The 27,469-nt window shown below is 43.3% G+C and overlaps 1 protein-coding gene across 3 annotated transcripts in view; it reads left to right on the top strand.

Annotated features, from left to right (window-relative positions):
• The window catches only part of LOC117962439 (serine/threonine-protein kinase N1-like), a 72,288-nt gene that overhangs the window by 33,818 nt on the left and 11,001 nt on the right, over positions 1 to 27,469 (top strand). Inside the window, exons 1-11 of one of the 3 annotated variants that reach the window (XM_059007068.1) lie at positions 2,632 to 2,775; positions 14,086 to 14,386; positions 14,504 to 14,649; positions 15,471 to 15,600; positions 18,640 to 18,785; positions 19,787 to 20,000; positions 20,643 to 20,843; positions 21,715 to 21,824; positions 22,292 to 22,435; positions 24,213 to 24,288; positions 26,531 to 26,690. In XM_059007068.1, coding sequence (XP_058863051.1) covers positions 2,749 to 2,775; positions 14,086 to 14,386; positions 14,504 to 14,649; positions 15,471 to 15,600; positions 18,640 to 18,785; positions 19,787 to 20,000; positions 20,643 to 20,843; positions 21,715 to 21,824; positions 22,292 to 22,435; positions 24,213 to 24,288; positions 26,531 to 26,690 — 1,655 coding nt within the window. In that variant the 5' untranslated portion in view covers positions 2,632 to 2,748. Of the gene's footprint in view, positions 1 to 2,631; positions 2,776 to 5,278; positions 5,555 to 14,085; positions 14,387 to 14,503; positions 14,650 to 15,470; positions 15,601 to 18,639; positions 18,786 to 19,786; positions 20,001 to 20,642; positions 20,844 to 21,714; positions 21,825 to 22,291; positions 22,436 to 24,212; positions 24,289 to 26,530; positions 26,691 to 27,469 lie in introns of those variants that run through there. The other 2 variants (XM_059007067.1, XM_059007069.1) reach the window with 2 other exon arrangements.

Genomic DNA, 27,469 nt, shown 5'->3' with positions numbered 1-27,469 from the left:
TGTAGGTGTTCCTTTGGCTGCCTCTGTCCATGTTGAGAGTGCATTACTCACGCACGCTTTGCTGTGTCAGGCACGCAAGGGAAGTACAATTAGAGGGAGTCAGTGAACACTTCAGAGTCACTTCCAACAGGACCTTGTTTGTTTTACGTCTCATCCGAAGGACGGAGCACAAGGAGGTGAAGTGACTTGCTCAGGGTCACACACAGTGAGTCAGTGGCTGAGCTGGGGTTGAACTGGGAAACCTCCTGGTAACAAGCCCCTTTCTTTAACCGCTGGACCACCAAGCCTCCTATGATCGGAATCATGTCTAATTTTTAAGTGCATATGGTACACCAGTATGTAACCATTAACCTCCCCCCCATTAACAATACCCTAGTGTATGTGAACACAGCAGCGTGCATGTGTATTAGATTAGAGCACCCCATTGCTTCTGTAGTTTTGATTTGTTGTGCAAAACCACTGGAACTGAAAATCTTGGGAAAATCGTCAAAATAGGAACATTAGTCATTCTCTAATTTAATTGATGACTTGAATAGGCCACACATACAATTCATTAAAAACAGTAAGAGAAAAGGAACACACAAATGGTAAAATGCATGAGAGTTCTTAGAAATTATTTAAGATGCCTAAGGCGCAAAGTGTTCTAACATTTTCACACGAGTGCCTGTTGTTTCTATATCGCTGATTACTGAGCGGAAATTGAAATTCTCACCCCCAGAGGGTTTCATGCAGGTAAGTATATAAAGGATATAAATGACACATCTTGAGGTGTTCTGATGAATGTGCACACTGCTTTAATAGGCAAGCCAAATCACATGACTCCCATCTCATGCACACCTGTCTGATTCACTCATCAGTCCTCTTGATGCAATGGAAAGAGCATTAGGAACTTGTATTACCAACTGGTTCTTTCAGAAGGCTGAAAATGCTCACGAAGACCGAATACGACTGTGGACACAAACACAACGTGTGTTTCACAGCTACAAATTGAGTTTTCTCTTAACAAACTTGGACCGAGATGGTTGCCTTAGTTAAGATAGTGAGATTAAGAAGTATTGACCTGTATCACTCCATCGTTACAGTAAGTTCTTGTGTTGTAGAATTCACTGGTGTTTTGCTGGTTTATTAAAGGCCCATAATAGCGTGTAAGGATTGCGCTGTAAATAAAAGTTCACTGCAAACTGGGCAGAGACTAAAAAGTTCTGCTGAAATAATCAATCTGACGCCAGAACGGCCAGATAACCTCATGCTTTGCACAGCTGCATTCAAAATCATTGTTTTGTGCATCTAATCTTGCCATTGACTCTTTTACAGTCTTCCTCTGTTATAATCTGGGTAACAGAAACTGTCGGATTGGATTGCAATAGCAGTAGCGCACTATCGCTTTAATGAAGCCGCCCGCGTGACTCCGAAGCAGGAAGTTAGCAGCAGAGATCAGGCCATGTGTGAGGAAATGAGAGAGGGAAGCAGTTTAGGGGTCTAGTGGCAGACAGGGCTTAAAGGTGCAGTGTCCCTCACAGTGTGCGCAGTTCAAGACTGTTGAAAATGCCTCTTTTCATGTCCTTTAAATGGCTACGTTTGACAGCCTGTTGCAATATACAGTAAATAAACGTACTTAATTACAGAAAGAGCACTTATTATTTTTACCATACTAAATTAACTATACCTTATTGTTAGGTCTTGTGTTGTCAATGCCCTTATTAAAGTTTGCCCTGGTATTTTTGCACAGTATTTTACCCTGCTTTTCCCATGGTTATACTATGCATTTACCATAGTTTACCATGTCTATACCTCGCTTTTCTTTACCATGCTCACCTATGTTTTACCATGCTTTCACTGTGCTTTATTACACTTTGCTGTGCCTTACTACAGTAACTTTCGTAAGGGCTTCTAAGCAGTAATACTGGTATCTGCTCTGCTGTCGTGTGCATCACTCTCTCAGCACACCCCTGTAAATTGTTGACAACCTCTTTGCTGTCTAGTCGCATCATTTCTTAGATTTTCTGTGTTTGTGTTGTTTGGGTTTAGGTTTTATAAGCAGATAGCAGATGGCACATGCTGGAAATACCAGTGCTGTAAAAACCAAAGACTGTGTAAAAGGTACAGCAGGGTGCAAATGCATTCGAACACCTCAAGATATGTAATTTATATTCTTTATATAGCTGCCTGCATGAAAACCTCTGAGTGTGTGAATTTCAATTTCCGCTCAGTAATCAGCGATATAGAAACAATTGGCACTCGTGTGTGAAAATGTTAGACCACTTTGTGGTTTTAATCAGGCTAAACAACTTCTAAAAAGTCTCATGTATTTTAACATGTGTGGCTGTGTGTTCCTTTGATCTTATTATTTTAAATTAATTGCACATGTGGCTTATTACAGTCATCAATTAAATGAGACAATCGCTAATTTGTCTATTTTGACACTTCCAAGATTTTCAGTTCCAGTGGTTTGATTTCATACGCACAACAAATCAAAACTACAGAAGCAATGGGCTGCTCTAATACATGTGCACACTGCTGTACATTGGTGATTCCATTATGAAACACTTTCATCTGACAGACCTAAAGATGTGGCAGTTCTGCTGTTCTGCACACAGCACAGGGTTAAGAGCACTGTCGCTGGCCCTTTAAGACCTGGAGCAGCGCTCTTCAGCTCTGGTGATTGAATGTGGTTAGGGCTGGACGCTCCGTAGTTTTTACCTGATCAAAGCAACGAAACGCCATGAAGCCGAGAAGATAGGACCCTCAATGCTATGGATGGGGATTGTTGTGAGTGTAGGTACCCCGTTTTTTTTCATTTGTCTTTGAGAGAGAGAGAGAGGCAGAGTATCCCATTACACTGTTTTTGGTTAATCACACCACCTATGCAGTTTGCTGGCAGGAAGTGCTTCGCTGTAAATAATGCAATTCAGGGAGCTCAGATGCTGCCTGTACAAACTATTTATTCATAAATATATTATTATTATTTGTTATTTAGCAGACGCCTTTACCCAAGGCGATTTACAGAGACTAGGGTGTGTGAACTATGCATCAGCTGCAGAGTCACTGCAAGTGCATCTCAGCCAAAAGACAGAGCACAAGGAGGTTAAGTGACTTGCTCAGGGTCACACAATGGCTGAAGTGGGATTTGAACCGGGGACGTCCTGGTTACAAGCCCGTTTCTTTAACCACTGGACCACACACAGCATGCATTTGCTTTCACATTCCAGATTATCATCTCTGTTTGTTAAAGAAATGGGTATGGCAGTAACGTGCCAGGAATGCTATTTTGGTGTTTTTGGGATATGTTGATTATACAGAGAAGCACCAGTATTGGAGTATTGGTGTGCATAATTGCCTTGCAGTGACCTGGGGGGATTCATCGGATTTTGAACCCAGAGCAGGTTTGGAACCAAGAAGAACATTCCAAAGATTTGCCCAAGGGTTGCAGATCTGCTGTGGAATGAAATGTGGAGTGCAGGGGTGGTGAATGGTTTTGCGTTAGTGGAATTTGCGCTGTGAAGACACTTCTGCAGGTGTGAAGACTGAGTATGGAACAGGACAGGTGTACTGAACCTGAGGGTTAATGTATAATGCTATGACTGTTGTTTCCCCTTCTAAAAGTTTACCATGATAAATTAGCATGGTGAATTTCCAGTTTTCCCATGCGTTGTACTATGTGTTTACCATAGCTTACCGTGGTTTGCCATGCTTTTTCATATGCTTTATACCTGTCTGTGCTCTACAATGCTTGCCGATGCTTTACCATGCTTTCACTGTGCTTTATTATATTTTGCTATGCTTTTACTGTGGTAAACTTTTATAAGGGTTACTCAATTACTCAAGCAAAAGGAGTTATCAAGCCAAGCCCCCAAACACAATGTACTGTACATTAGTGTGATCACTAAACAAACTCAGTTCAGCACCATTGTCAGCCACTGCTTGTATTGAAAGAGGCCCAGGACTGAATGGCACGCAGGCAGGTCATGATTGAGGTCTGTCTGTCTGTCTGTCTCTCACTCTCTCTCTCTCATGGCTGTGCTCTCCTAGCCCCAAAAGTATCTGTAAGAAAACAACGTAATTTAATTAGTTTCGAACTCCTGAGGTCTGTGTGCTGAGTTATCTGTTTCAAATGGACTGGCTGTGAGACCCCATTACCGCTCTGAATGCTGCACTAATTCATAGCGCAGCATCGATCTGGAGTCTATCAAGGTAGTAACTTGTACAGCAATAACACTGAGCATGTTGTTTAGAGTCTCAAGCGTCTAACATTTCAGTGCTTCCCTCTATTCAATTATTAGTTCTTAGTACCAACTTCCTGCTTTGTTTGTTGAGACTGCTGACGAGTAATTCACAGCTTTAACTTTTAACAGTGACTTCCCTGTAATATAACCTGTATGCTGGACGTGGCGTTTTCATGTTCGAATACCCTTTCAAAATTGAAACAAATGTTATTTTGAATTAGCTGCAAAGTGTGATCCATACCCTATTAAGGTAATTACAGTACCCCCTCAAAATCATATTAAAGAAAGGAGAGGAATGCTGTTCTGTACAGAAGTTTTTTTTTTTCGTGCATCAGCTTCCTTTGTAGGATATCTGGGTCGTATGCAGTGGTGTGTATATTAGAACTCCTCAAGATGTGTCATTTATATCCTTTATATAGCTACCTGCATGAAAACCTCAGGGTGTGAGAATTTACATTTCCGGTCAGTAATCAGCAAACAGTAGTCACTCATGTGTGAAAATGTCAGACCACTTTGTGCTTTAATTAGGCATCTTAAACAACTTCTAAAAAGTCTCCTGCATTTTACCATGTGTGACTGTGTGTTCCTTTTCTCTTTACTATTTTAAATGAATTGCAAGTGCGTCCTATTAATGTCATCAATTAAATTAGACAATCACACATTTGCCTATTTCGACAGTTTTTCAAGATTTTCAGTTCCAGTGGTGTGATTTCATAAGCACAACAAATCAAAACTACAGAAGCCACGGGGTGTTGTAATGCATGTGCACACTCCTGTATACACAGCAATATACAATATATACAGTAAATTCTGTTACATGTCACAATTTTGCCACCGAATACATTTCAAGCAGTGTTTGCTCATTAACTCGAGTATGAAAACTTTCTGGTAATTGAGTAACATTTCAGCAAAAAAAGAAAAGCCTGCCATGATCAAATCAATAAAGAACAGACTTCGGAGAATAACCTACTTCCTTCCCCCTCCCCCCATTTTATAAAGCCGTTGCTAAATCTGGGTGTTTAAAAGGAGGTTCAAACTTGCTGTTCATGGTATCAGGAAGGAAGTTGTGTAGCTAGCCTAGTTTGCACAGAATCCCCCTGTCTCTCTCTCTCTCTGTATTGAGCTTCGCTAGAACAGGAAACACAGGGGTGGGGTCCAGCTATAGGAGACACCAGTACTGTCAGTTTTCCAACCGATAGCAGAATCCGAGGGGGGAAAAAAAAACAGCGGGATTTCCCAGGATGTCAAGCGAGGCTCCGTCCGCTGAATCCCAAAGCAAGTTATTCACGGATCAGGGAGATACCGCGTCAGAACACGAGCATGAGAGCGAGGTATCAGCCTGGGCCTGTTTTTATAGCGGGGTTACCTTCCACTGTGTCAGTCTGTCTGTCTGTCTTTTCATCGTATGTTTCCTTTTGAGCTTCGAGAAGGGGGGCTTAAAACTTGCGTGAAAATATCACATTTAAAAACCTGAGACGTATTTTCAGTTTGTTTATTGAATTAGGTGAACGAAGTTCGGTTTGATTTGGATACGTGCGCTTTGATGACGCAACTTCGTGGTGTTTGGGTTTTCTTAACAGAAGACGTTTGTCCCTCTCTCTGTAGCCTCTGTCTTGGTTTTTATTTTATTATTATTTTTTTTATTTTTTTAATTTCTCCTTTTAAGTGACGGGTGTTAAATTGTGGTTTTACTTGGGCGACGCATTGCTCCCAAGTTTTAAATACTGTTTACTGGGAGTTTACTGCCTTACAAATAGAGTTGAAACGTTTCCTAAGCATTAAAAGTTTAGCGTTTTACTAAACGTTTAATCGGTGTTAAGAGATTTGCAGGGCAAATATAACTTGTAGTGTTTATACCGCAGTAGTATGTGCACAGTGTATGGCGACTGGTTTTTAGATCAGGCCTTATTTTGAGTGGCATAAATAAGTGTTTGATTAACATGCATATAACCATTTGCTGGAGTTTAGTGACATGTTAATAAGCAGGCAGTCGATATGCCATGCATGTGCGTGTCTATCATTAGGCTGCCATTGGAGCTCATATTTCATATGCATGTTTTTTGAGACTTGGTAGTTTCCTGCTCCAGTAAACAAAGACCTGCAAAGTCTGGTATGTAAAGCTACTAATGCCCTATTCACACAATCATCGCAAGTTGAAATCGTGATTCTGAATGGCGATCATGGGGTTTAAATGCGCATTATTGAGGTGGTGTGGATAGCTGAGAGAATAATATCACTAACGCTACATACAAGTCTGTGTATGTCTGTTTGTTTTTCTTTTTCAGGAAACTATTTATTGCAGATCATAACCATTCATTGTTTTCACCAAAACATGTTAAATCTACAAAAATGACCATCTAATACATATATATATATAAAAAATGACTGTGTTAATACATAATCGGGACTAAGTGGGATGTTTAAACACACAATCAGAATTATAAACAAGTAATCCATAGGCTTGTTTAATTTATTTTTGAATGGAGCAAACACAACCTGTTTGCTCTGTAACCAGAAGGTCCCCGGTTCAAATCCCAGCTCAGCCACTGACTCATTGCGTGACCCTGAGCAAGTCACTTAACCTCCTTGTGCTCCGTCTTTCGGATGAGATGTAATTGTAAGTGACTCTGCAGCTGATGCATAGTTCACACACCGAGTCTCTGTAAGTCGCCTTGGGTAAAGGCGTCTGCTAAATAATATTAATAATAAATAATATTAATAATAATATATTAATAACCTAACGAGTGACTCTGCTGTTAACTTGCTGAGCGCACTGCTATGGTTTTGTACTTTCAACACACAAAAAAAATGGAATTCAACAGCAAAACCTGGATGATTTAACAAATGCACCTTTTGTAACCGAGACAAAAAAATGAAGGCTGAAAACACGCTCCGTCCCAGTTTCCCCCAGTTCCAGCTCGCTGTGAATACTCTGTGAAATATGCAGAGTCCCCAAGCTGATCGTTGTTTTTTTTTTTTTTTTACTTGTTTCAAACCCACTCTTGCACCACAGCAGTGTTCATTTTCCTCATGGAAATAACCCTCAGCACCTCTTAAGCATTGAGATTGTTTTGCTTCTCAGTTTAAAAAGCAGAGTTTTTTTCTGTTACTAAGGCTGAAGAGTTGACGCTTTTGGAAAACAAAACAAAAAAAAAACAACGTCCCATTGTCTTTGTCACTCCGTCTACAGTGTTCACCTTGTCGACCCCGTTCATTAACAGCCTGAAGGCTGCTGTAGAGACACACTCAACACCTTGAGAATGGAGGTTCTTCACAAGTCCGTAACTCTGAAAATGAGTTTTCAGTGGTTTTAATAAATGTGGACACCTGCTATCTACATCCTCAATCTGGTGATCAATGATACAAGGATACAGCACATTAACATTAATGCAATACTCATATTGGTATGGTTTGAAAGGCTTTAAAATCGTACTATAGGCGGGGAAAAATGCAAAATTGAACTTACTATTCAGATTGTAACTGTAGCAAAAACACAGATTTAAACATCCAGGAAAAGCTGGGTTAACGTCATAAAGATTGATTGCTGAAGATACTGCTGATGCCGTTGCAGAAGTAACAGGGAGCTCATGGCAATATTCATTGGTTGTTTCAGACAATGGAGGTATTGGAAATAGACAATGCGAGGTGTAGGTTGTAAGTAGGAGTGTGCTGATATTCGTACTCATAAGTGCCTTTAAGAAGTAGACCTGCTTTATGAAAATGGTTTATGGCCTGGGTACGACAATAGAAATGTCAGAGAGGAAAATTTACTTCCAGTCGGCTTTTAAAACACTCAGTGAGAGAGGGACAGACAGAGAGAGGGACGGAGCGGGGGTAAATGTGGGCGGTAACGCCAGCCTGGAGGTCAGAGGTCACCGGGCCACATGGTAGCGCTGCTGTCAGCTGTCACGAGACCTGCCAGAACAGGAAACAGGAAGGGGTGCTTTCCGCTCCACAAGAGTCACTGCGACACCGGGAGAGCGCCTTGTCTTTTTATTACTTTTCTTTCTGCTGTTGCATTTGGAGCTGAGCTGCTTCCTGGCTGTCTGTGGGGGGGATTCTAGGCAAGTGTTGTGCAACTCCCCAGAGCAAAACGTGTTTACTATTGCCAGGGTAGCAGATACACAAGTAAACGTACTTCAAAGATCTTCAGCCTCCCACATTGCAGTACTATTGAGATCACCCTTCTATACTTTATGCTACATCAGCTGTTTCCTGTCAAATTACACCTTGGTAAAAGCGCGGCAACGTGTGGTAAAGCAAAGCAGTGGGATGGTGGAAGCCTGGTATAACCCAGCCTAGCATGGTGCATCTCAGATGGGTATTGCATTGTGAAATACCTGGTTAATCATAGTAAAGGGTGGCATTGGATGAGCATAGTAAGCTGCAAATTCGCTGGTAAGGTTTCCTAGAAGGAAGTTTCCTCTCTCCTCCTTACTAAACAGACATGCTCCTTTGACTACCTACAGCAGCAGGAGGTTATTAATGGCATACGCATGGAGGCAGCTGACCATTGGATCGTTAGTTTGACCTAAAAGCTTTGTTCCTCTTCGCATTGCTGAAGATTTCTTGTGTGATTTAGCTCAGGGAAGCAAACTCGTGTCTTGTTTTTTGTACACTGCGAGAGCTTCTTACTGGAATGCACTGTACAGGAAATGCATACAGGGCTGATGTTTTGTGGTAACGGCCTTTGCAGATGTGAATGAGATAGCTGGAACCCCTCTTCACTTTTATTAAAACATTAGTTTAAGGAAGACAGTTATGACCCATATAGCTGCTCTGAATTGGTCAGGCTGTATTCCAGATTGGCACACTGCCTTCAAAATCTGCCCTACTGTATGCATAGTTAATGCATGCATGAGTTAAATGCGTGGTAATGCACAGGCAAGGATGGAAACTGCAAAATTACTGTGCACGTTTTCCAGGGTCAACTTCTATAAGGGTTCTGTAGGACCCGTGTCTAATATTGGGTTTGGTCACCGTGGTGCACCTTATCACAGCCTTACAGTAACCCCTTCAGGTACACAAGGAATTAAGCGCATGTTCAAACGGTTTCTTCCTAAAACCCATTTGAGAGCGACTCAAGTATCACGAGGAGGAAACTGTCCATCTGGATGACCGGATCCAACCTGTCTACATTTTAACCCTTAGTGGTCCATTTATTCAGCGTGTCTCAGGCGCGTCAGGTCCAGTTTATTTTCACATGTGCAGTTTATTTTAGACGCGCTGTTTAAAAGTGTTTTTTTTCACAGTAAAACAGGTTTAAAAGGCACTGCATATCAACAGGACACTCAGTTCTGCATCTCCAGCCCCGGCCTACCCCTCGTTCGCTGTTTTTTTCACATACCTCTTGATAGTAGTGCATACCGATAAATCACCTCCTGATCACTCGTTTTATCACCAAACTCCTCAATAATGCAATGCAAGTCATTATTTTATTACTATAACATATGCCCCTTTTTTTTTTGGCTTCTCTCGGCTCCTATCGATCTCACTCGGCCATTGAATGGTTTTCTCGACGTTTTCCAGAGAAAAATGACTAGAGACCTGTTTTTTGCGTCTTTTTGATGATGTCGGACAGGGTCCGACATAGGACCGCAAAGGGTTAAACCCTGTTTCGTGCACCTCATTACAAAAACAAGAAAGTTGGCATCATTTTTGTTTGTGGGACACATATGCCCCTTGTACCTTTTAAAGGATTAACGTGACGCGGTATAGACGCCACAAGGTGCTGGAAGGTGTCTTGAGAGATGCTAGTCCAGTCATCCATTAATATTTGAAGCAACTGGTGCAGACAGGTAGGCAGAACACTAATGTGTTATTCTAGGGACTGTAGTGTTTCAAAAGATGTTAATCCATTCCGTCATTAATAGGACGACAAATGTGTCGTTCAAGTTCATCCCAGACTTGCTCAATTGCATTGAGATCCAGGGTGTGGTTGCCGTGGAAGATGTCTGGAGTGCCTGCCACGCTCTTCAAACCGTTCACACACAATTCTGGCTCGGTGGATGGGTGCATTATCGTCTTGAAAGTCACAGAGCCATCGGTGCAAGTGCAGCATTGCTGGGTGGAAAAACAAGGGTAGACAGCCTTAAAAAAAAAAAAAAAAAAAAAAAAGTGGCTAGACAGTGTTTATATTTAACAAACGGGGAGTTTCAGTTCTACTGTATGTTAATTCACCTTCCCCAGAAAAAAAAAAACAGTCTTTTAAAACAAGCAGAAAATCACATCAGCAAAAAATAGCTCCAGCTTGTGTTAGACGTTGACCTGTCACCGCCAGGCTCAGACAGGAAGTGAGCTGCGCGAGACTCGGTTTTGTTTACTTCCTGCCTGGTTATGTAGGTGGCATTACGAAGCCTTGCCGCGTTGTGCCAGAAACTCGATGACCTCATAAACTGAGAGACTCTGCAGGCGCTGAGCTTGGAGCTGTACATACCAGCAGCGATATGCCAAAGATACAAAACAGATAGGGAAGGCATCGCTATGCACATGATGGTCCTGATTGATTCTTTCTGTTGCCCAAAATAGCTCTTATAAAAGTTTCCCACGGTATTTTTGCACAGTATTTTTACAGTTTTACCATGATTTTCCCTTGGTCATACTATGCATTTATCATAGTTTGCCATGGATTGCCATGTTTATTATTGTTCTTTACCATACCTCGCTATTTTTTTACAGTGTTTGCCTATGCTACTGTGTTTTATTGCACTTTGCTATGCTTTTACTGTTTTTATAAGGGACCTCAAGTCACAATGTCTGTGTACCTGCATTGCAAAAAAAAAAAAAAATACAATCATTTTGTTGGAGTTTTTCAGTTCTGTGTCTGCTGATTAAGAAACTGGGAAGAATGTGCAAAAGAACTTCAAGGATGCAGTGCAATTCTAGAACCTGTCTAGTTCTTGTATTCACTTGTCTAGTTCTAAGGGTGTACTGACCATTCTCGGATCCATGCAACAAGTTGCTAGTTTACAGAAAAAGCCAGATTTGCATTGTGTGCTTTCCCATTGCTGTTTATGTAAAAAAAGGATGTAAATTGGTTGAAACCTCATCTTTGTTTTGGGCCTCCTACTTAAACAAAAGCTGATAGTTTGCACACTTCCCTTGTTTGCAAAATGCTGAGCAGTGTCGGTTCCGCTTTAGAACAGGTGCCTGTTCATTATGAAGTGCTGGATTGATGTGGAGCAAGCGTGGAGGCTTGCTTCAGTGCAGTTCAATCGGAAGTCTTCAATTGGTCCAGTTAGGAAGTTTGTAAGTTGAGTTGATGTGGTTCAATCAGGGTTTAAAGATCTCTAAATTATCATTTAGAGATCCCTCAAATTTATTTATAGAGCTCTCTAAATATTTAAAGAGATCTCTAAATCATGTCCAGATGTCTTTAAATATTTTAAGATGCCTCTAAATCATTTAAGATTACTCAAATACATTTAGAGATATCTCAAAGTGATTCCCAGATATCTTTAAATGCATTTTCAGGTATCTCTTAAGTCATTTAAAGATATCTCAAAATAACTTCCTGTTTGTTTTAGAGAGAGCTGTAAATAATTTTAAGATATCTCGAAATAACTCCCTGGTCATTGTGGCAAAGTGGTTTGCAGTGCGCAGCTGTAGTGGTGATGCGATTGTGAAACAGAAGACAGACAACAACATTCACGATCAAAACAGGTTTTATTGTTATAAGCCTGGTCTGGGGACCACAAAGAATAATCCCAGGCAATACACAGCAATGTGTATTGCACTGTTTCAAAACAACGGGTTGCAGTCCTGAAATAATAAGACACCGTTTGTTAATAATAAACACAGTATAACACACACAAAGACACACGTTCACAAGTCCAGAGTGATTGTTATTGTGTTTATGGTGATTTACAATTGATTTGTGATTAAAGGTGCAGTGTTGTCCGTGTTTAGTGCTGGCCTGTAGCGACAGCTCTGGATCATGTTAGCTGTTTAATAATAACAAACAAGTAGATTTTTAGACACGACAAAACCAACAAAACAGTCACGATATTTCCACAGTACATCCTTCCGGTTCAGCTTAACCATAACAAAGGAACAGATCACCTCGCTATGTCCCCTTTTGTACCGTCAGTCACGCCCCCTTGGTTAGCGAGTGCACCGCTCCTCCAATCCGCGGCTACCACATTGCTTCCCTTCCGGGTCGATGACTTGGTGTACCATAGCTCCGCCCCCTTTCTAGATGGCTGACTTCCCACCTAACCCTGGGAATGAATTGTCAGGCCATCCAGTCCAGGGCACTCTGTTCCCATCACACAGCGCCCTCACAGGTCGGGAGGGAGATTTATAACCAAGATTCATTCTTTCTCTGTCGCATCATTTAGAGATATGTCTAAATGGACAGGAGGTCTGTTCAAAACATAGAGCATTTTCACAGGAAGTCCATTGAGAGATCTGTAAATCCATTTGAGATCTCTCTGTTTTGGTTTTTAGATACCTCAAAAGTGAAATGAAGATATCTATCTTCCAAAGGGTTTATTTACACATAGCTCATATTCATTTAAATATATCTGCAAATGGTTTTAAGGTGTCTCCTAAATATTTCAAGATATCTTAAAATGCAATTTGAGATATCTGTAAATGATCGTTTGGCTTGACCTAGCAGTGTATACAGAAGTGTCAGATCTTATTGAATGTTTTTAGAACGATGTTAGAATGCAGTCCTGCTTGCAGCTGAGGTTGAGAACCAGCGATCCAGAGAAGCACTGTATACCGAAGGCTCCAGTGTTGAATCTGCGGTTTTGGTGGCTAATGTCTATATTTATAATACACTGAAGGTAGTTTCAGCCACTCGCAAAGGCACAAAACCATGTAAATGTATCCTCTACTGTATAGTTATACTGCTCAACATGTACTTATGCAGTTATACTGCATCCACTGATAAAAACCTGTAGTTAGAAGCGTGGATGTGCCCTGGTTCAGTTCAAACACAGCAATCCTTGCTTTCGTATTACCTCATTTGTAACCTGAGTAGGCCACTGTGCCTGCACTGGCCCAGTCTCCACTGAGCTCACAACCCCTGCCCTTTCTAAAAGCACACAGACAGAAGGAACCATGAGCGTCAGTATCCAAGCTGATGCATGAATGAAGACACTGCTATTTTGTATCGTGACAATTTTACAGTTTCTGACTGGGACAAAAAATTGAGGCTGAAAACTTGGACACTCCCAGTTTGATTAAGGCCTGATTTATTTATTTTTTTACGGTTGTCACAGATTTCATGATGTCTGTGAAATGTATCCATTGGCGTGTAATATGTAGTTCACCTTGAAAATTCCCATTTCTGAAAGAATAGTGTAAATATACACATTTTTTGAGCTTAAAAATAATTCCAGCAATTTTCTTTACTGACGCACTAGCTGTCACGTTTAGGAACCTGGCAGCCGGTTTAGTTTGCTTCCAGTTAATGCTTGAACACACTGCAGAGATCTGCATGATTTCTTTAAAATGTCTTCAGTGAAAAAGATCGCTCTGTCCAGTACAAGGGGACATTTCACTGCCATATACAGTATATTGTTTGATAATTCACTGATGGGGGGGGTGGAAATATAATGTCTTTAAAAGGTGGACATAAAAAAATCAAAATCTTCTGCAATATAACATTTATTGTTGTTCAGGTAAATATTTTAATGTTTCATGTCTAAAAACTTAAGAAAAATAATCAATTTTGAATGTGACAATGCTTTTAAGATATATATAAAATAAAATAGACATTATGTTTAACTGTGAAATATCTATTTCTTAGACCGTGAAGTGGCGTGAAATAAGCCATTCTTTTACTGTGAAAAAAATTCAGCCCATACGATGACATGTGACTGACACCCCCCCCCCCCCCCCGTTTCTCCAGAGTGAGCCGGGCAGCCTGTCGGTCCTGGAGCAGCTGGGTCTGGACCAGAGCTCGGACTTCTCGGACACGAGCGTGCAGCAGCGCCTGGACGAGGAGAAGGAGCGCATCCGCAGGGAGATCCGCAAGGAGCTGAAGATCAAGGAGGGAGCGGAGAACCTGCGGAGAGCCACCACCGACAAGAAGAACCTGCAGAACGTGGACAACATGCTGAAGGACTCCAATCGCAAGCTGGAGGAGCTGCACTGCCAGCTGCAGGAGCTCGACGCTCACATCGTGGTGAAGGACCCCGACGACATACGAGGTGAGGGGGGCGGGACGGGCGGGGGGGAGGTATAGGGTTGACACATGAGAGACCCAAAAATAATAGTGTTTTCTGATGTTAAAGCCTCGTCCTGTTTGTCTGTGCGTTGTGTTTCAGGCGCGCCCCAGTCTCCCGGCACGCTGAGCCGATCCACAGCCAACAAGAACCGGATCTCGGCCCTGGAGAAGCAGCTGAACATCGAAGTCAAAGTGAAGCAGGGCGCAGAGAACATGATCCACATGTACTCCAATGGGTCCACCAAGGTACTGCAGCAACCCAGAGACAGGGCTGCCCAGCAGAGCTCTCTCTGTCAGTAGTCTGAGCCTTTAAATGATAGCCAAGTGTTAATGGTTTGCCTCTTAAATGCACAGTGAAGCACAGGCAAGGATGGTAAACTGTATGACCCGTGCCAAATATTGGGTTTGGCCACCATTGTACATGACAGCCTTACAGTAACCCCTTCAGGTACACAAGGAACGGAGTGCTTGTTCAAATGGTTTCTTCTTAAAATACATTTGAGAGCGACTCAAGAATCACAAGGCGGAAACTGACCATTTGGATGACCAGATCCAACCTGTTAGTTCATTTTAAACCCTGTTTCGTGCACATCGTTGCAAAAACAAGAAAGGTACTATCATTTGTATTTGTGGGAGACGTGTCCCTTGTACCTTAAAGGATTAAGGACCACCAAGCTTACTGAAGCTTTCTTGGCTCAGTTGGTAGCCTGCAGTGTACAAGATGACACTCAGTAAGACTCTCAGATTGTCTGAGAGTGACTTCATGATTAATAACCCTTATAAAAGTTTGCCACGTAAGTGTAATAAGGCGCAGCATGGTAAAGAATAGGTAAGCATTGTAAAGCACAGGGAGGAGCGGTACAGCATATTAAAAAACAAACCATGGTAAACCTAACCCTTATAAAGGTTTCCAATGGTAAAAGCACAAAATAGGTAAGCTTTGCAATAAAGCAAATTAAAAACATGTCAAACCCACAGTTTGGTAAATGCATACTTTAACCATGGGGGAAATGCTAAAAGATGACATTAAGTGCTCATGAGCGTTCTTGTTGTTGTTGTGGTTTCAGGATCGCAAGCTGCTCCAGACGGCTCAACAGATGCTGCAGGACAGCAAGACCAAGATTGACATCATTCGCATGCAGGTGCGCAAGGCCGTGCAGGCAGACGAGGTGCAGCTGGACTTCGAGGACGGGACGGGTAAGAGGCCAGCCTCCGTGGGAATCCAGCATCTTTTAGGAATTCTGAAAGTGCTTGCTGCCTGCTAAATAATTCCATCAAGCTGTTCCCCACTTCCATTAGCTCATTGGTCTCCGATGTGCAGATTAGAACAGTTGTCTGAAGCTCATGTAACACCATGATACATCTCCTGGCAGCTTTTCAAGCAGGGAGGGGGATGTTGTCAAGCAAATTTCACGAACTAGCTCAAATAACCATACTAGAACAATTTAATTTATACAGCGTCCTTCCTGTGCAAGCATCCCAGGGCGCTTTACACAAATACACAGCAAGCCAAAAGAGCTCCAGACTGCTCACTAGCGAAAGGCCAAATCAAAGAGATGTGTTTTGAGCTTAGATTTAAAAATGCTGACAGACTCAGCATTCCGGAACTAAGATTTGGAGTTGAGTTCCAGAGTGAAGGAGCTCGAAAACTGAAAGCCTTTGAACCCGTAGGTTTTGAATCGGGTTCTTGGGATTACCAAGAGAGCATCGTTTACTGATCTCAAAGTACGAGCCGGTTTACAGGGAACAAGTAACTCATGCAGACAGGTAGGGCCAGAACCATAAATAGGTTTCAAGGCAAGCCAATGTGACCATAAAACAGGAAATACATCAAATAGACTTAGCGTGAGGAAGTATTTTTGCTACAGCATTTTGTATTCGCTGCGACCTGTTCCAAGAGGCATCAGAGAGACTAGCAAACAAGGAATTACAATGATCAACCCTAGAGGCTACAAAAGCGTGAATCCGTGTCTCAGTGTCTTAGCGTCAGTCTGGGACAGCGTAGGGCTCAACCTGGCTATATTCATCAGGCGCCAAAAAGAAATCTTAGTAATAATAAAGCTTGTTAAGATGTCATAACTGTTCAAGTGAAGAACATTGGTTTAAAATGTCACCTGTAATCACATCAAGCCTTTCTGTTTGTGATACCTGTGTTTTATCAATAGTCAGTAGCATTTGAATCGGTACCAATCAAGCGATTTGAATACAAAAGCAGAGACTGCTGTACATGTCTTACACACTCATCACAGAATTATGATCAGGATTATTTTTTACAGGTGCAATTAGCGTGGATTTCACTATGACAGCATGGTTTTGGATTGTATGTTTCCATATAAAAATGTATTAACGCTGTATTTTTGCAGGTTTTTTTTGCAGTTTTCTCATGCTTTTCCCATGGTTATACTGTGCATTTACCATAGTTTACCCTGGCTTGTCACGTTTTTTAATATGCTTTACCATACCTCGCTTTTCTTTACAATGCTTACCTCTGTTTTACCATGCTTTTACTATGCTTTATTAAACTTCCTGTGCTTATACTATGATAAACTACTGAGATTAGGAGGAGAGTCTGCAGCGTTTGTTATTTACTGTTTTATAAACTGTTGAGTTTCTGTATTTATGAAAAGCTTTTTCAGCTGCTGGTGCTGTAATCCTGTCCAAAATCAATACACTATTACTGCGCCAAAATGTGTTCCCTGAGATAATGTAAAAATCGGTGTAATGTGATGGTAAAGTGCTTAAACAGATTCTGAATGGCTGATGTAAAATCGAGATTGTTTTTCCCTGTGGTACAGCAAGGCTAGTGTTCTGTATAGATTGCCAGAAAGTGAAGGTTGGCATCTTCAAAGTCTTAAAAGGAGTTTAACCCTATTTAACCCGAACCAATACTTTAACAGCACCAGAGAACACAATTGGAAATGAAACAGACTTGGGAGAGAGGGTCGGAGAGCCGTTCTTGGGGTGTGGAATGGGTTTACCATGTTGTTGATGCTGAATTATGGGGATCCTTTAAGACCTCCTGCCCCCCTTTGCTTCCAGCGCACTTATCAAACTGTATTTCAAAGCCACAGCATATTTACAGGAATGAGGTTCGTCTATTGTGCTGTGCAATCAACAGAAAGGGATTATTTTAAAAATAGTGCTGATCAATGGCATGTCATTAAAAGAGCCTTTTTAAAACCTTTTATGCGCCATTAGCTGCCGTTCAGGGCTTGTTAAAGCCGTGGTAAATCCTGACCTTTTAAATCACAGACAGGATATTGACTGCAGTGACCAGAGACAGTTCTTACACTGGGGGGGGGGGGGTTGGGGGGGGGGCACTGGAGCAGTGTGTCCGAGCCTTCTGGGTCTCTTAATTTCTCTCTTTTGTAAAATCATTTTTATTTAATCACAGATTAAGCAGTTTGTTTTTGTTAATAATGCAAGCCATTATCCAATTAGTTTGACTGTTTTTGTTTGTTTATCCATAACTACAGGATGCAACCATAGTAGCTCTTGGAAATAATACAAAGACGTGTTTTCACAATGACTCAAATGAAGACATTGGAAAAGACTTCTAATCTGCAAAATGACTGGAGAGGGTGTCGGTGTTTGTGGACCACACAGTGCTACCGTGCCTTCTCTCTGCAATAGGCTCTTAAATAAACAGACCACTGCTGGATAGTGTTCAATGTTAGATGTGTCAAACCACACAGAACCCCACCCCCTCTGCTTCGCCTCCCAGGATGGGATGTTTATCAGAGAGTTCTGTCACAGAGGAGTCTGCAGAGAAAAGCACTGCTGTCCTAATAAGGAGAGGAAAGGAGCTCCCAGGAAAGGAGTCCTCTAGTTTGTGTGTGTGTGAGTCAGTGTGTGTGTGTGTCAGATCTTGTAGTTAAGGAAGAGGGATAGCATTTTTCTCTCTGGACCTGTTTCCCATAGTAAAAGCATAGCAAAGTGAAACCATGGCAAAGCATAGGAAAGCATGGTAAAGCACATTAATAAACATGGCAAATCAGGGTAAACTGTGGCAAATGCATAATATAGCCATGGGAAAAGTGCAAACAATGATGTGATAAACTTTTATAAGGGGTGTTACTGACAGAGCTGGTTTGAACGGTCCTGTGCTCTGTAACTGCATCAAGTAATACTAAAAGAAACGTAATAAATTCAATGAGACGTGTTTCGACTGCAGTCTTTCTTAATGTCTTTGAATTTCTGTGCTTCCCTGTAATCCCTGCTGTGTGTCTGCTGCAGGGAAGCTGGACCTCAGTGTGCTGGAGCTGCGAATCGAGGAGCTGCGGCATCACTACCGAGTGGAGCACGCTGTATCCGAGGGGGCCAAGAACGTGCTGAGACTGCTGGGCTCGAGCAAGACACACGACAAGAAGGCCATGTCTGAAGTGAGGACCCGGCCAGACTCACACGCGCGCAGAGAGTCCGCCAGGCGCGCAGAGAGTCCGCCACGCGCGCAGAGAGTCCGCCACACACGCAGAGAGTCCGCCACGCGCACAGAGAGTCCGCCACACAGACGCGCAGAGAGTCCGCCACACAGGCGCGCAGAGAGTCCGCCACACAGGCGTGCAGAGAGTCCGCCAAACAGGCGCGCAGAGAGTCCGCCACACAGGCGCGCAGGGAGTCCGCCACACACGCAGAGAGTCCGCCACACACGCAGAGAGTCCGCCACACACGCAGAGAGTCCGCCACGCGCGCAGAGAGTCCGCCACACAGACGCGCAGAGAGTCCGCCACACAGACGCGCAGAGAGTCCGCCACACAGACGCGCAGAGAGTCCGCCACACAGACGCGCAGAGAGTCCGCCACACAGACGCGCAGAGAGTCCGCCAGTATGGCGCAGAGTCCGCCATACAGACGCGCAGAGAGTCCGCCACACAGACGCGCAGAGAGTCCGCCACACAGACGCGCAGAGAGTCCGCCACACAGACGCGCAGAGAGTCCGCCACACAGACGCGCAGAGAGTCCGCCACACAGACGCGCAGAGAGTCCGCCACACAGACGCGCAGAGAGTCCGCCACACAGACGCGCAGAGAGTCCGCCACACAGACGCGCAGAGAGTCCGCCACACAGACGCGCAGAGAGTCCGCCACACAGACGCGCAGAGAGTCCGCCACACAGACGCGCAGAGAGTCCGCCACACAGACGCGCAGAGAGTCCGCCACACAGACGCGCAGAGAGTCCGCCACACAGACGCGCAGAGAGTCCGCCACACAGACGCGCAGATAGTCCGCCACTCGCACAGAGAGTGGATTTTTGAGGTATTTATGTATTGATGACTGGGTTATTGACGACTGGGTTATTGACGACTGGGTTATTGACGACTGGGTTATTGACAACTGGGTTATTGACAGCTGGGTTATTGATTGCTGCATTGCCGTGTCGCTCAGGCCCAGGAGAAGCTGTACGAGTCGAGTCAGAAGCTGGACCTGCTGAAGGACTCTCTGGAGCAGCGTCTGAACGAGCTGCCCGAGGATCACCCCAAGGGCTGCCTCATCAAAGAAGAGCTGGTCATGGCCTCCTCGCCAGCCTTCAGCTCCCGCCACAGCGCCTCCTACCTGCACAACCAGTACAACACGCTGAGCAAGCCCTCCCCGCTCACAGGTACAGCAGGGGGCGTTCACTCCCACCCAGCTCGCTTTCAACACACTGAGCAAGCCCTCCCCGCTCACAGGTACAGCAGGGGTGTTCACTCCCATCCAGCTCGCTTTCAACACGCTGAGCAAGCCCTCCCCGTTCACAGGTACAGCAGGGGTGTTCACTCCCATCCAGCTCGCTTTCAACACGCTGAGCAAGCCCTCCCCGCTCACAGGTACAGCAGGGGCGTCCACTCCCATCCAGCTCGCTTTCAACACCCAGCTCACTTTTTATTTTTATTTTTTTAATCTATATATTTGATCTGAATGGCTCCACTGCAGATCCACAGGCGATCTATCAGCCACAGGGGTTGCTGGTGCGCGGTGAACTGTGGATTCCACTGCCAACCTAGTGCAAACTTAATGCAAACTTACTGTACAAAAGTACCCTGGTAACCTTTTATAAGAGCAACTTATTGTAAAGCATTTTAAATAAGTTAAGCTGTTTTTATTTCTTATATTGTAACTTAAAAGGTGGTGTTATAATTTACATTCTGAAGGAAAAATAGCTCTGGTGAAAAAGACTTGTAGCCGTTTTCAGAGTGAATGGACTGTTAGTATTTAAAGTTCTAGTTCTGTGCATTGACCCCCTGTGCTCCTCTCCCACCAGGCACGCTGGAGGTGCGTCTGATGGGCTGCAGCGGTCTCCTGGAGGTGGTCCCTGGCAGGACGCGGGGCTCGACAGTGACCCTGCCCTGCTACACCCCCGCGGAGGGTCGCCCCTCGTTCATGGGGCGCAGCGGCAAGGCGCTGTACAGCCGGAGCGGCAGCCTGGGCAGCAGGAGCCCACTCAAAGCAGAGGAGCTCTCCAGTTGAGTAGCGCTCTTCACAGAGCGGGGGCGGGTATCTAAACCCCCAGTCTGGTGATTTTATTACAAGGATACAGCACAGTAATGCAATACTCATATAGTTATGCGTCTAAAGTCTTTAAAACGATACCGTAAATGGAAAAAGGTTACATTTAAAGTTACCATTTTCAAATTCTAACTTATCAAAAACACAGATTGAAACGTCCAAGAAAACATTAGGCCTCCTTTGGCTTGAAAAAAAGAACTGTGCTTTGTTTAAAACTAAAATGCTCCTAGTAAAATGACCTGTACTTGCTTTGAAGTGTGTGCAGGTGAGGTGAGTGCTGTGCTGAAGTACAGTAGAGTACAGTGTGTGTCTGTGTGTGCAGGTGAGGTGAGTGCTGTGCTGAAGTACAGTAGAGTACAGTGTGTGTGCAGGTGAGGTGGGTGCTGTGCTGAAGTACAGTAGAGTACAGTGTGTGTCTGTGTGTGCAGGTGAGGTGGGTGCTGTGCTGAAGTACAGTAGAGTACAGTGTGTGTCTGTGTGTGCAGGTGAGGTGGGTGCTGTGCTGAAGTACAGTAGAGTACAGTGTGTGTCTGTGTGTGCAGGTGAGGTGAGTGCTGTGCTGAAGTACAGTAGAGTACAGTGTGTGTCTGTGTGTGCAGGTGAGGTGGGTGCTGTGCTGAAGTACAGTAGAGTACAGTGTGTGTCTGTGTGTGCAGGTGAGGTGGGTGCTGTGCTGAAGTACAGTAGAGTACAGTGTGTGTCTGTGTGTGCAGGTGAGGTGGGTGCTGTGCTGAAGTACAGTAGAGTACAGTGTGTGTCTGTGTGTGCAGGTGAGGTGGGTGCTGTGCTGAAGTACAGTAGAGTACAGTGTGTGTCTGTGTGTGCAGGTGAGGTGAGTGCTGTGCTGAAGCTGGAGAACACACTGGTGGGACAGACGGCATGGAAACCAATCGGACAGCAAGCCTGGGACCACAGCTTCACTGTGGAGCTGGAGAGGGTCAGTATCTCTGTCTGTCTGTCTGTCTCTGTCAGCCTGCTGGCCTGTCTGTCTGTCTGTCTGTCTCTCTCTTGGCCTGCCTGCCTGCCTGCCTGTCTGTCTGTCTGTCTGTCCGTCTGTCTGTCTTTATCTGTTTTACACCTTGCAAAGCTCCTGTTATGTAATGGCTAGAGCTTTCACTAGAACTCCCTCGACGTTCAGATTGTATCCACTTACTGTTATGTCCTTGTTCTCTTGAAGAAGCTCTATAGCTATCACTTGTATATCTCAGATAGATGTCTATAATATGACTAACTCTCGTCTCTCTCTCTCTCTCTCTCTCTCTCTTTTCTCTCTCTCTCTCTCTCTCTCTCTCTCTCTCTCTCTCTCTCTCTCGTCTCTCTCTCTCTCTCGTCTCTTTCTCTCTCTCTCTCTCTCTCCTCTCTCTCTCTCTCTCTCTCTCTCTCTCTCTCTCTCTCTCTGTGCAGTCCCGAGAGCTGGAGATCTCAGTGTACTGGAAAGACTACCGCTCGCTGTGTGCCTTAAAGTACCTCAAACTAGAAGACTTCCTGGACAATCAGAGACACGAGATCCACCTAGATCTGGAGCCCCAAGGAGTGCTGCTGGCAGAGGTAATATCAAGCACGGCACTGCACTGCACTGCATTGCACTCTCTCACACCATGTAACATCAAGCACTGTACTGCACTCTCTCACTGTAACATCAAGCACGGCACTGCACTCTCACACTGTAACATTAAGCACGGCACTGCACTCTCACACTGTGTGACATCAAGCACGGCACTGCACTCTCACACTGTGTAACATCAAGCACGGCACTGCACTCTCACACTGTAACATCAAGCACGGCACTGCACTCTCACACTGTAACATTAAGCACTGCACTGCACTCTCACACTGTGTGACATCAAGCACGGCACTGCACTCTCACTGTGTAACATCAAGCACGGCACTGCACTCTCACACTGTAACATCAAGCACTGCACTGCACTCTCACACTGTGTAACATCAAGCATGGCACTGCACTGCACTCTCACACTGTAACATCAAGCACTGCACTGCACTCTCTCACACTGTAACATCAAGCACGGCACTGCACTGCACTCTCTCACACTGTGTAACATCAAGCACTGCACGGCACTCTCACACTAACATCAAGCACGGCACTGCACTCTCTCACACTGTAACATCAAGCACGGCACTGCACTCTCACACTGTGTAACATCAAGCACGGCACTGCACTGCACTCTCACACTGTAACATCAAGCACGGCACTGCACTCTCACACTGTATACCATCAAGCACGGCACGGCACTGCACTCTCACACTGTAACATCAAGCACGGCACTGCACTCTCTCACACTGTGTACTATCAAGCACGACACTGCACTGCACTACACTGTGCTGTGGATCACCTCTTAGCTGCTATCTATTATATACTGCATTAATATTAATCACAAGTTAGAAATCCAGATATATTTAGTTTTCTAATCATTAGCAAACTTTATTTAATCCACTGTCCACTGAAAAGAGGTTGATGAAGAGAATACTGTTCAGTGGCTGAGGTACGCGGTATCGATTGTGATGTCATGTTTTGATCGGACTTTGCAGTTGATTGGAATCCTGAGTGCTGCCTCAGGTATGCCTTTTTAAAGCAGGGGACCTGGTCAGCCGTGCTGATATGGAGAGTACAGCAGGGTTAAAACTGAAAGCGTGCGATCACGAATAGGGCTTCTCTGTGATGTGTCGTGGAATACGGAAGGTGAAACATGCTCTCTGATTGGCTGTAAGATCCTGAGCAGTCTAATGATACCGACATCAGCATGACCCATACTTGCCTCTCGACTAAGCTTGCTCTTTTGGATGAATGCGTTCGTCTCTCCATTCAGTTCACTGCACTGAGATGCCAGTCCAGTACAACTACACACCCTTCTCTGACATCCTTATGAAATCAGGCTGTACAGCTATGGCCAAAAGTTTTCCATCACCTACAATTTTAAGATTGAGAGAGAATTTAAAAAAAATAAAAAAGCTTTATGAACATAATCTAGATCTTTTATTTAACATGTAATCAACTACAAAATTATATCGCAAAAGTCTACCGGAAGCCATAATAGTACAGTATTTCATGTTTGATTTCGAAATGTCACATTTTTTAAAAATGTTGTAAGTTTTTTGTGAAGTACATGGGAAAACTACAGAGCGGTGTGTAATTCAATATGTTCACGTAACATTATTCAGCAGGTTTCATTCAGCTTTATGAAACAGAATGAGTTTGTTCTATAGGGGCGATGCTAAATTTTGTGGCCATAGCTGTACACTCCTGCAGGGTATACAGGTGTAATTGCCAGTTAAAAAACAGCTAACTGGGTGTTTGATTACATTGCAGGTGACCTTCTTCAATCCCGTTATAGAAAGAATACCAAAACTTCAGAGGCAGAAAAAGATTTTCTCGAAGCAGCAAGGTGAGTTAGGAGCAAGCCGCTGAGGAGCTGTTCAACGCAGAACAAAACGCAAAGCAGGGATCTACTGGCACTTTACACTGTGAGAACTGCTTTAATGAACAACACAGACAAACCTCCACTGTATACTATACACATCTACTACAATATATATCATTTATAAAATGGCTTGGTAAAATAACAACCTCTGATTGGTTAAACAGCATCACATGACCGTAGTGAGCCGCTTCACACTGTATGAATCAGTATGCACCACATTCTAAATTCCATCGCAAAATTCCATGACAAACCTGCCATTTCCTTCATTGTTATAAAACCACTACCACAAAATGAGTGACATTCCACCCATTTAATATGTTTGGAGGTGAAACTCCAGAGAACTGGTAAAGCACCAACTTTCCCTGTGAAGACGGGTCCATCTGAAAAAAATTAAACAAAAATAAATGCTACAGCAGCTGTCAACAGAAGACCTATAAGATGAACTGAGGCACAGCTAAATGAAATACAGTTGAATAAAACACAGATGGCACAAGGGCTTTGTTAATGTAATTACAAGGCCCTGAATGGATTAGCACCTAGTTATTTGCAGGAGTTACTGACCCTGTATCTTCCAAACCACACTCTGAGATCACAGGATGCAGGGCTGCTGGTCATTCCTAGGGTCAACAAAAGCAACACGGGAGGCAGGGCTTTTTCTTGTAGAGCTCCTAAATTATGGAATGCTCTGCTTTCGTTTGTCAGGGAAGCTGGGACCGTTACAGTTTTCAAGTCAAGACTAAAAACACACTTTTATAAAATGCGTTTCTTATCTTAGTGGGTTTTAATGTAACTTTAAAATGGCTGCTTTTGTATTATGTGTATACTGGTATTTAAATGGTGTGACTGTGGCAGTTGTATGTGTGACATGCTATACAAATGTATTGTGATTTGTTATTTTTTTCTGCTATGTACTGCACAGTGCTTTGCGATACTTTCGTATAAAAAGCGCTATATAAATGCAATAAATATAATAAATAAATAAGTCCAGAAAACCTCAACAGCATTCTGATGGAATTGTATGCCAGTGAAAGAAGTCCAGCTGGTGACCAGTGTCCATTTTATTTAACACTGAGAGCTGGAATACATTTTTTCACAGTAGAAGTTTTAACATCTCTGTTGAGAGTGAGTGTAAGACCAGCGATAATGTCTCCCTGACGGTCATGAAAGCTTTCAGAAAAGCCGCTAAAGCATGTAGGCTACCAATTAAACCTAACACTTAAAATCAACCCTGTGCTGCCATTTAAGTCACATTTCATTTCCAAATCCATGTGCCTGTAAAACATCCCACCTGTATTTGACTTGTAAATTCCAGTTTCCTTTCTGCGTAGTTATTGTTGCTGGTTCATTCAAAGTGGATGACTTTCTATTGAACAGAATGCCAGTGCTTAGCCCCACCTAGTGGTCAAGTTTGTTTCCACTAATATCACAGCAGTTTCATGATTTAACCGCTGGTATACATTATCAACGTGCATTAATATTGTTATAATTTATTTTTTATGGATGACTGTTTTAAACACTGATGTGAGCAGATGTTATGTTTAATATATTCAACTTCTTTTTAAATGTTTAAATATTTGATATGTTGTTAGGCGCTCAGATAACCCTAACAAGAGGCAATAGAGATTAAAATAAAAGACAGCACTATTAATGTGTATAGGACTACATATGTATAACACTAATCTGTATCTGGAGTTGATTATGAAAAAATACTGAAATATTAAATACATAATTACTCTGTATAGTCAATTCTGTATAAACACCAGCATCTACAGTGTAGCTCACTCGCATATTTTTCATGTCATTTAAACTAGGGGTGTGCTGGTACTCCTACTTGTAATTCCCTTTGAGACCTATTTATCAGCAGGTATTCAATAAATCCATTCATTAATATTGTCAGCGTCCCGAACGAGAAGAAAATTCGCTCTCAATCGGCTTTTAAAACACTCAATGCAGAAGTTAATTGCTGTTGATTGGTACTCAATTGCAAAGGTGAGGGAAGGACAGCTTTTCTTGCTTTGAAATCCAGCACGTTAATGAATGGATTTATTTAAATCCTGCAGATAAATACTTCTCAAAGGCAAGCAGGAGTATCGGCACACACCAAGTTTAAACGTGAGGTCGTTATTTTGAACAGAACTATCTGGATAAGCTCTAACCTGTAAACGCTGTTAACACCCCCAGTCCTGTGTTTCCTGTGTGTCTGCAGGTAAAGCCTTCCTTCGCGCTCGGCAGTTGAACATTGACATTGCCACCTGGATGCGCTTGCTGAGGCGGGCCATACCCACTGCCAACTCTACAGGCACTTACAGCCCCTCGACGCAAATGACACCTGGCACAGCTGGCGAGAGGTCTGAAAACACCACTGGGTAAGAACCTAACCAAGAGCCCTGAACCGTACTGCTGCTAGCAAACACAAACTAAAAATAGGTCAATTCAATTGAGGTCAATTAACTAACTCACTGTGGGGGACCAAAATACTGTGATTGTTTTATTCAATGGGCCGTGTCTTTTAAGATGAAAATCCAACAGTAATGTAATCATTTAAACAGTGGCTCTATTTAGATTCACTGCTGTTGAGATCAACTTTGTAACTAAGTACTGCAGTTTTTAAGTTTGCAGTGTTTTTTTTATTGACAGCTGGCAGCTGAACGCCTTCCTCTGTACATTATCTGCACAGACAAACCCCTTGCAAACTGCAGAGCCCATTTCTAAAATCATTACAGTGAAGAACCTTACAGAAGTTCCCTGTAGCAAAAGCATTGCAAAGTGTAATAAAGCATATGGAAGCATTGTAAAGCACAGAGAGGTATGGTAAAGCATAGGGAAGCATTGTAAAGCACAGAGAGGTGTAGTAAAGCATAGGGAACATTGTAAAGCACAGAGAGTTCTGGTAAAGCATAGGGAAGCATTGTAAAGCACAGAGAGGTCTGGTAAAGCATATGGAAGCATTGTAAAGCACAGAGAGGTCTGGTAAAGCATAGGGAAGCATTGTAAAGCACAGATAGGTGTGGTAAAGCATAGGGAAGCATTGTAAAGCACAGAGAGGTGTGGTAAAGCATAGGGAGGCATTGTAAAGCACAGAGAGGTGTGGTTAAGCATATTAAAAAAACATGGCAAGCCGTGTTGGCAAATGCATAGTAAAAAT

The sequence above is a fragment of the Acipenser ruthenus genome, chromosome 34 (genome assembly GCF_902713425.1).
Source record: "Acipenser ruthenus chromosome 34, fAciRut3.2 maternal haplotype, whole genome shotgun sequence".
NCBI classification, from domain to species: domain Eukaryota; kingdom Metazoa; phylum Chordata; class Actinopteri; order Acipenseriformes; family Acipenseridae; genus Acipenser; species Acipenser ruthenus.
This window is presented reverse-complemented; position numbering and strand designations above follow the sequence as displayed.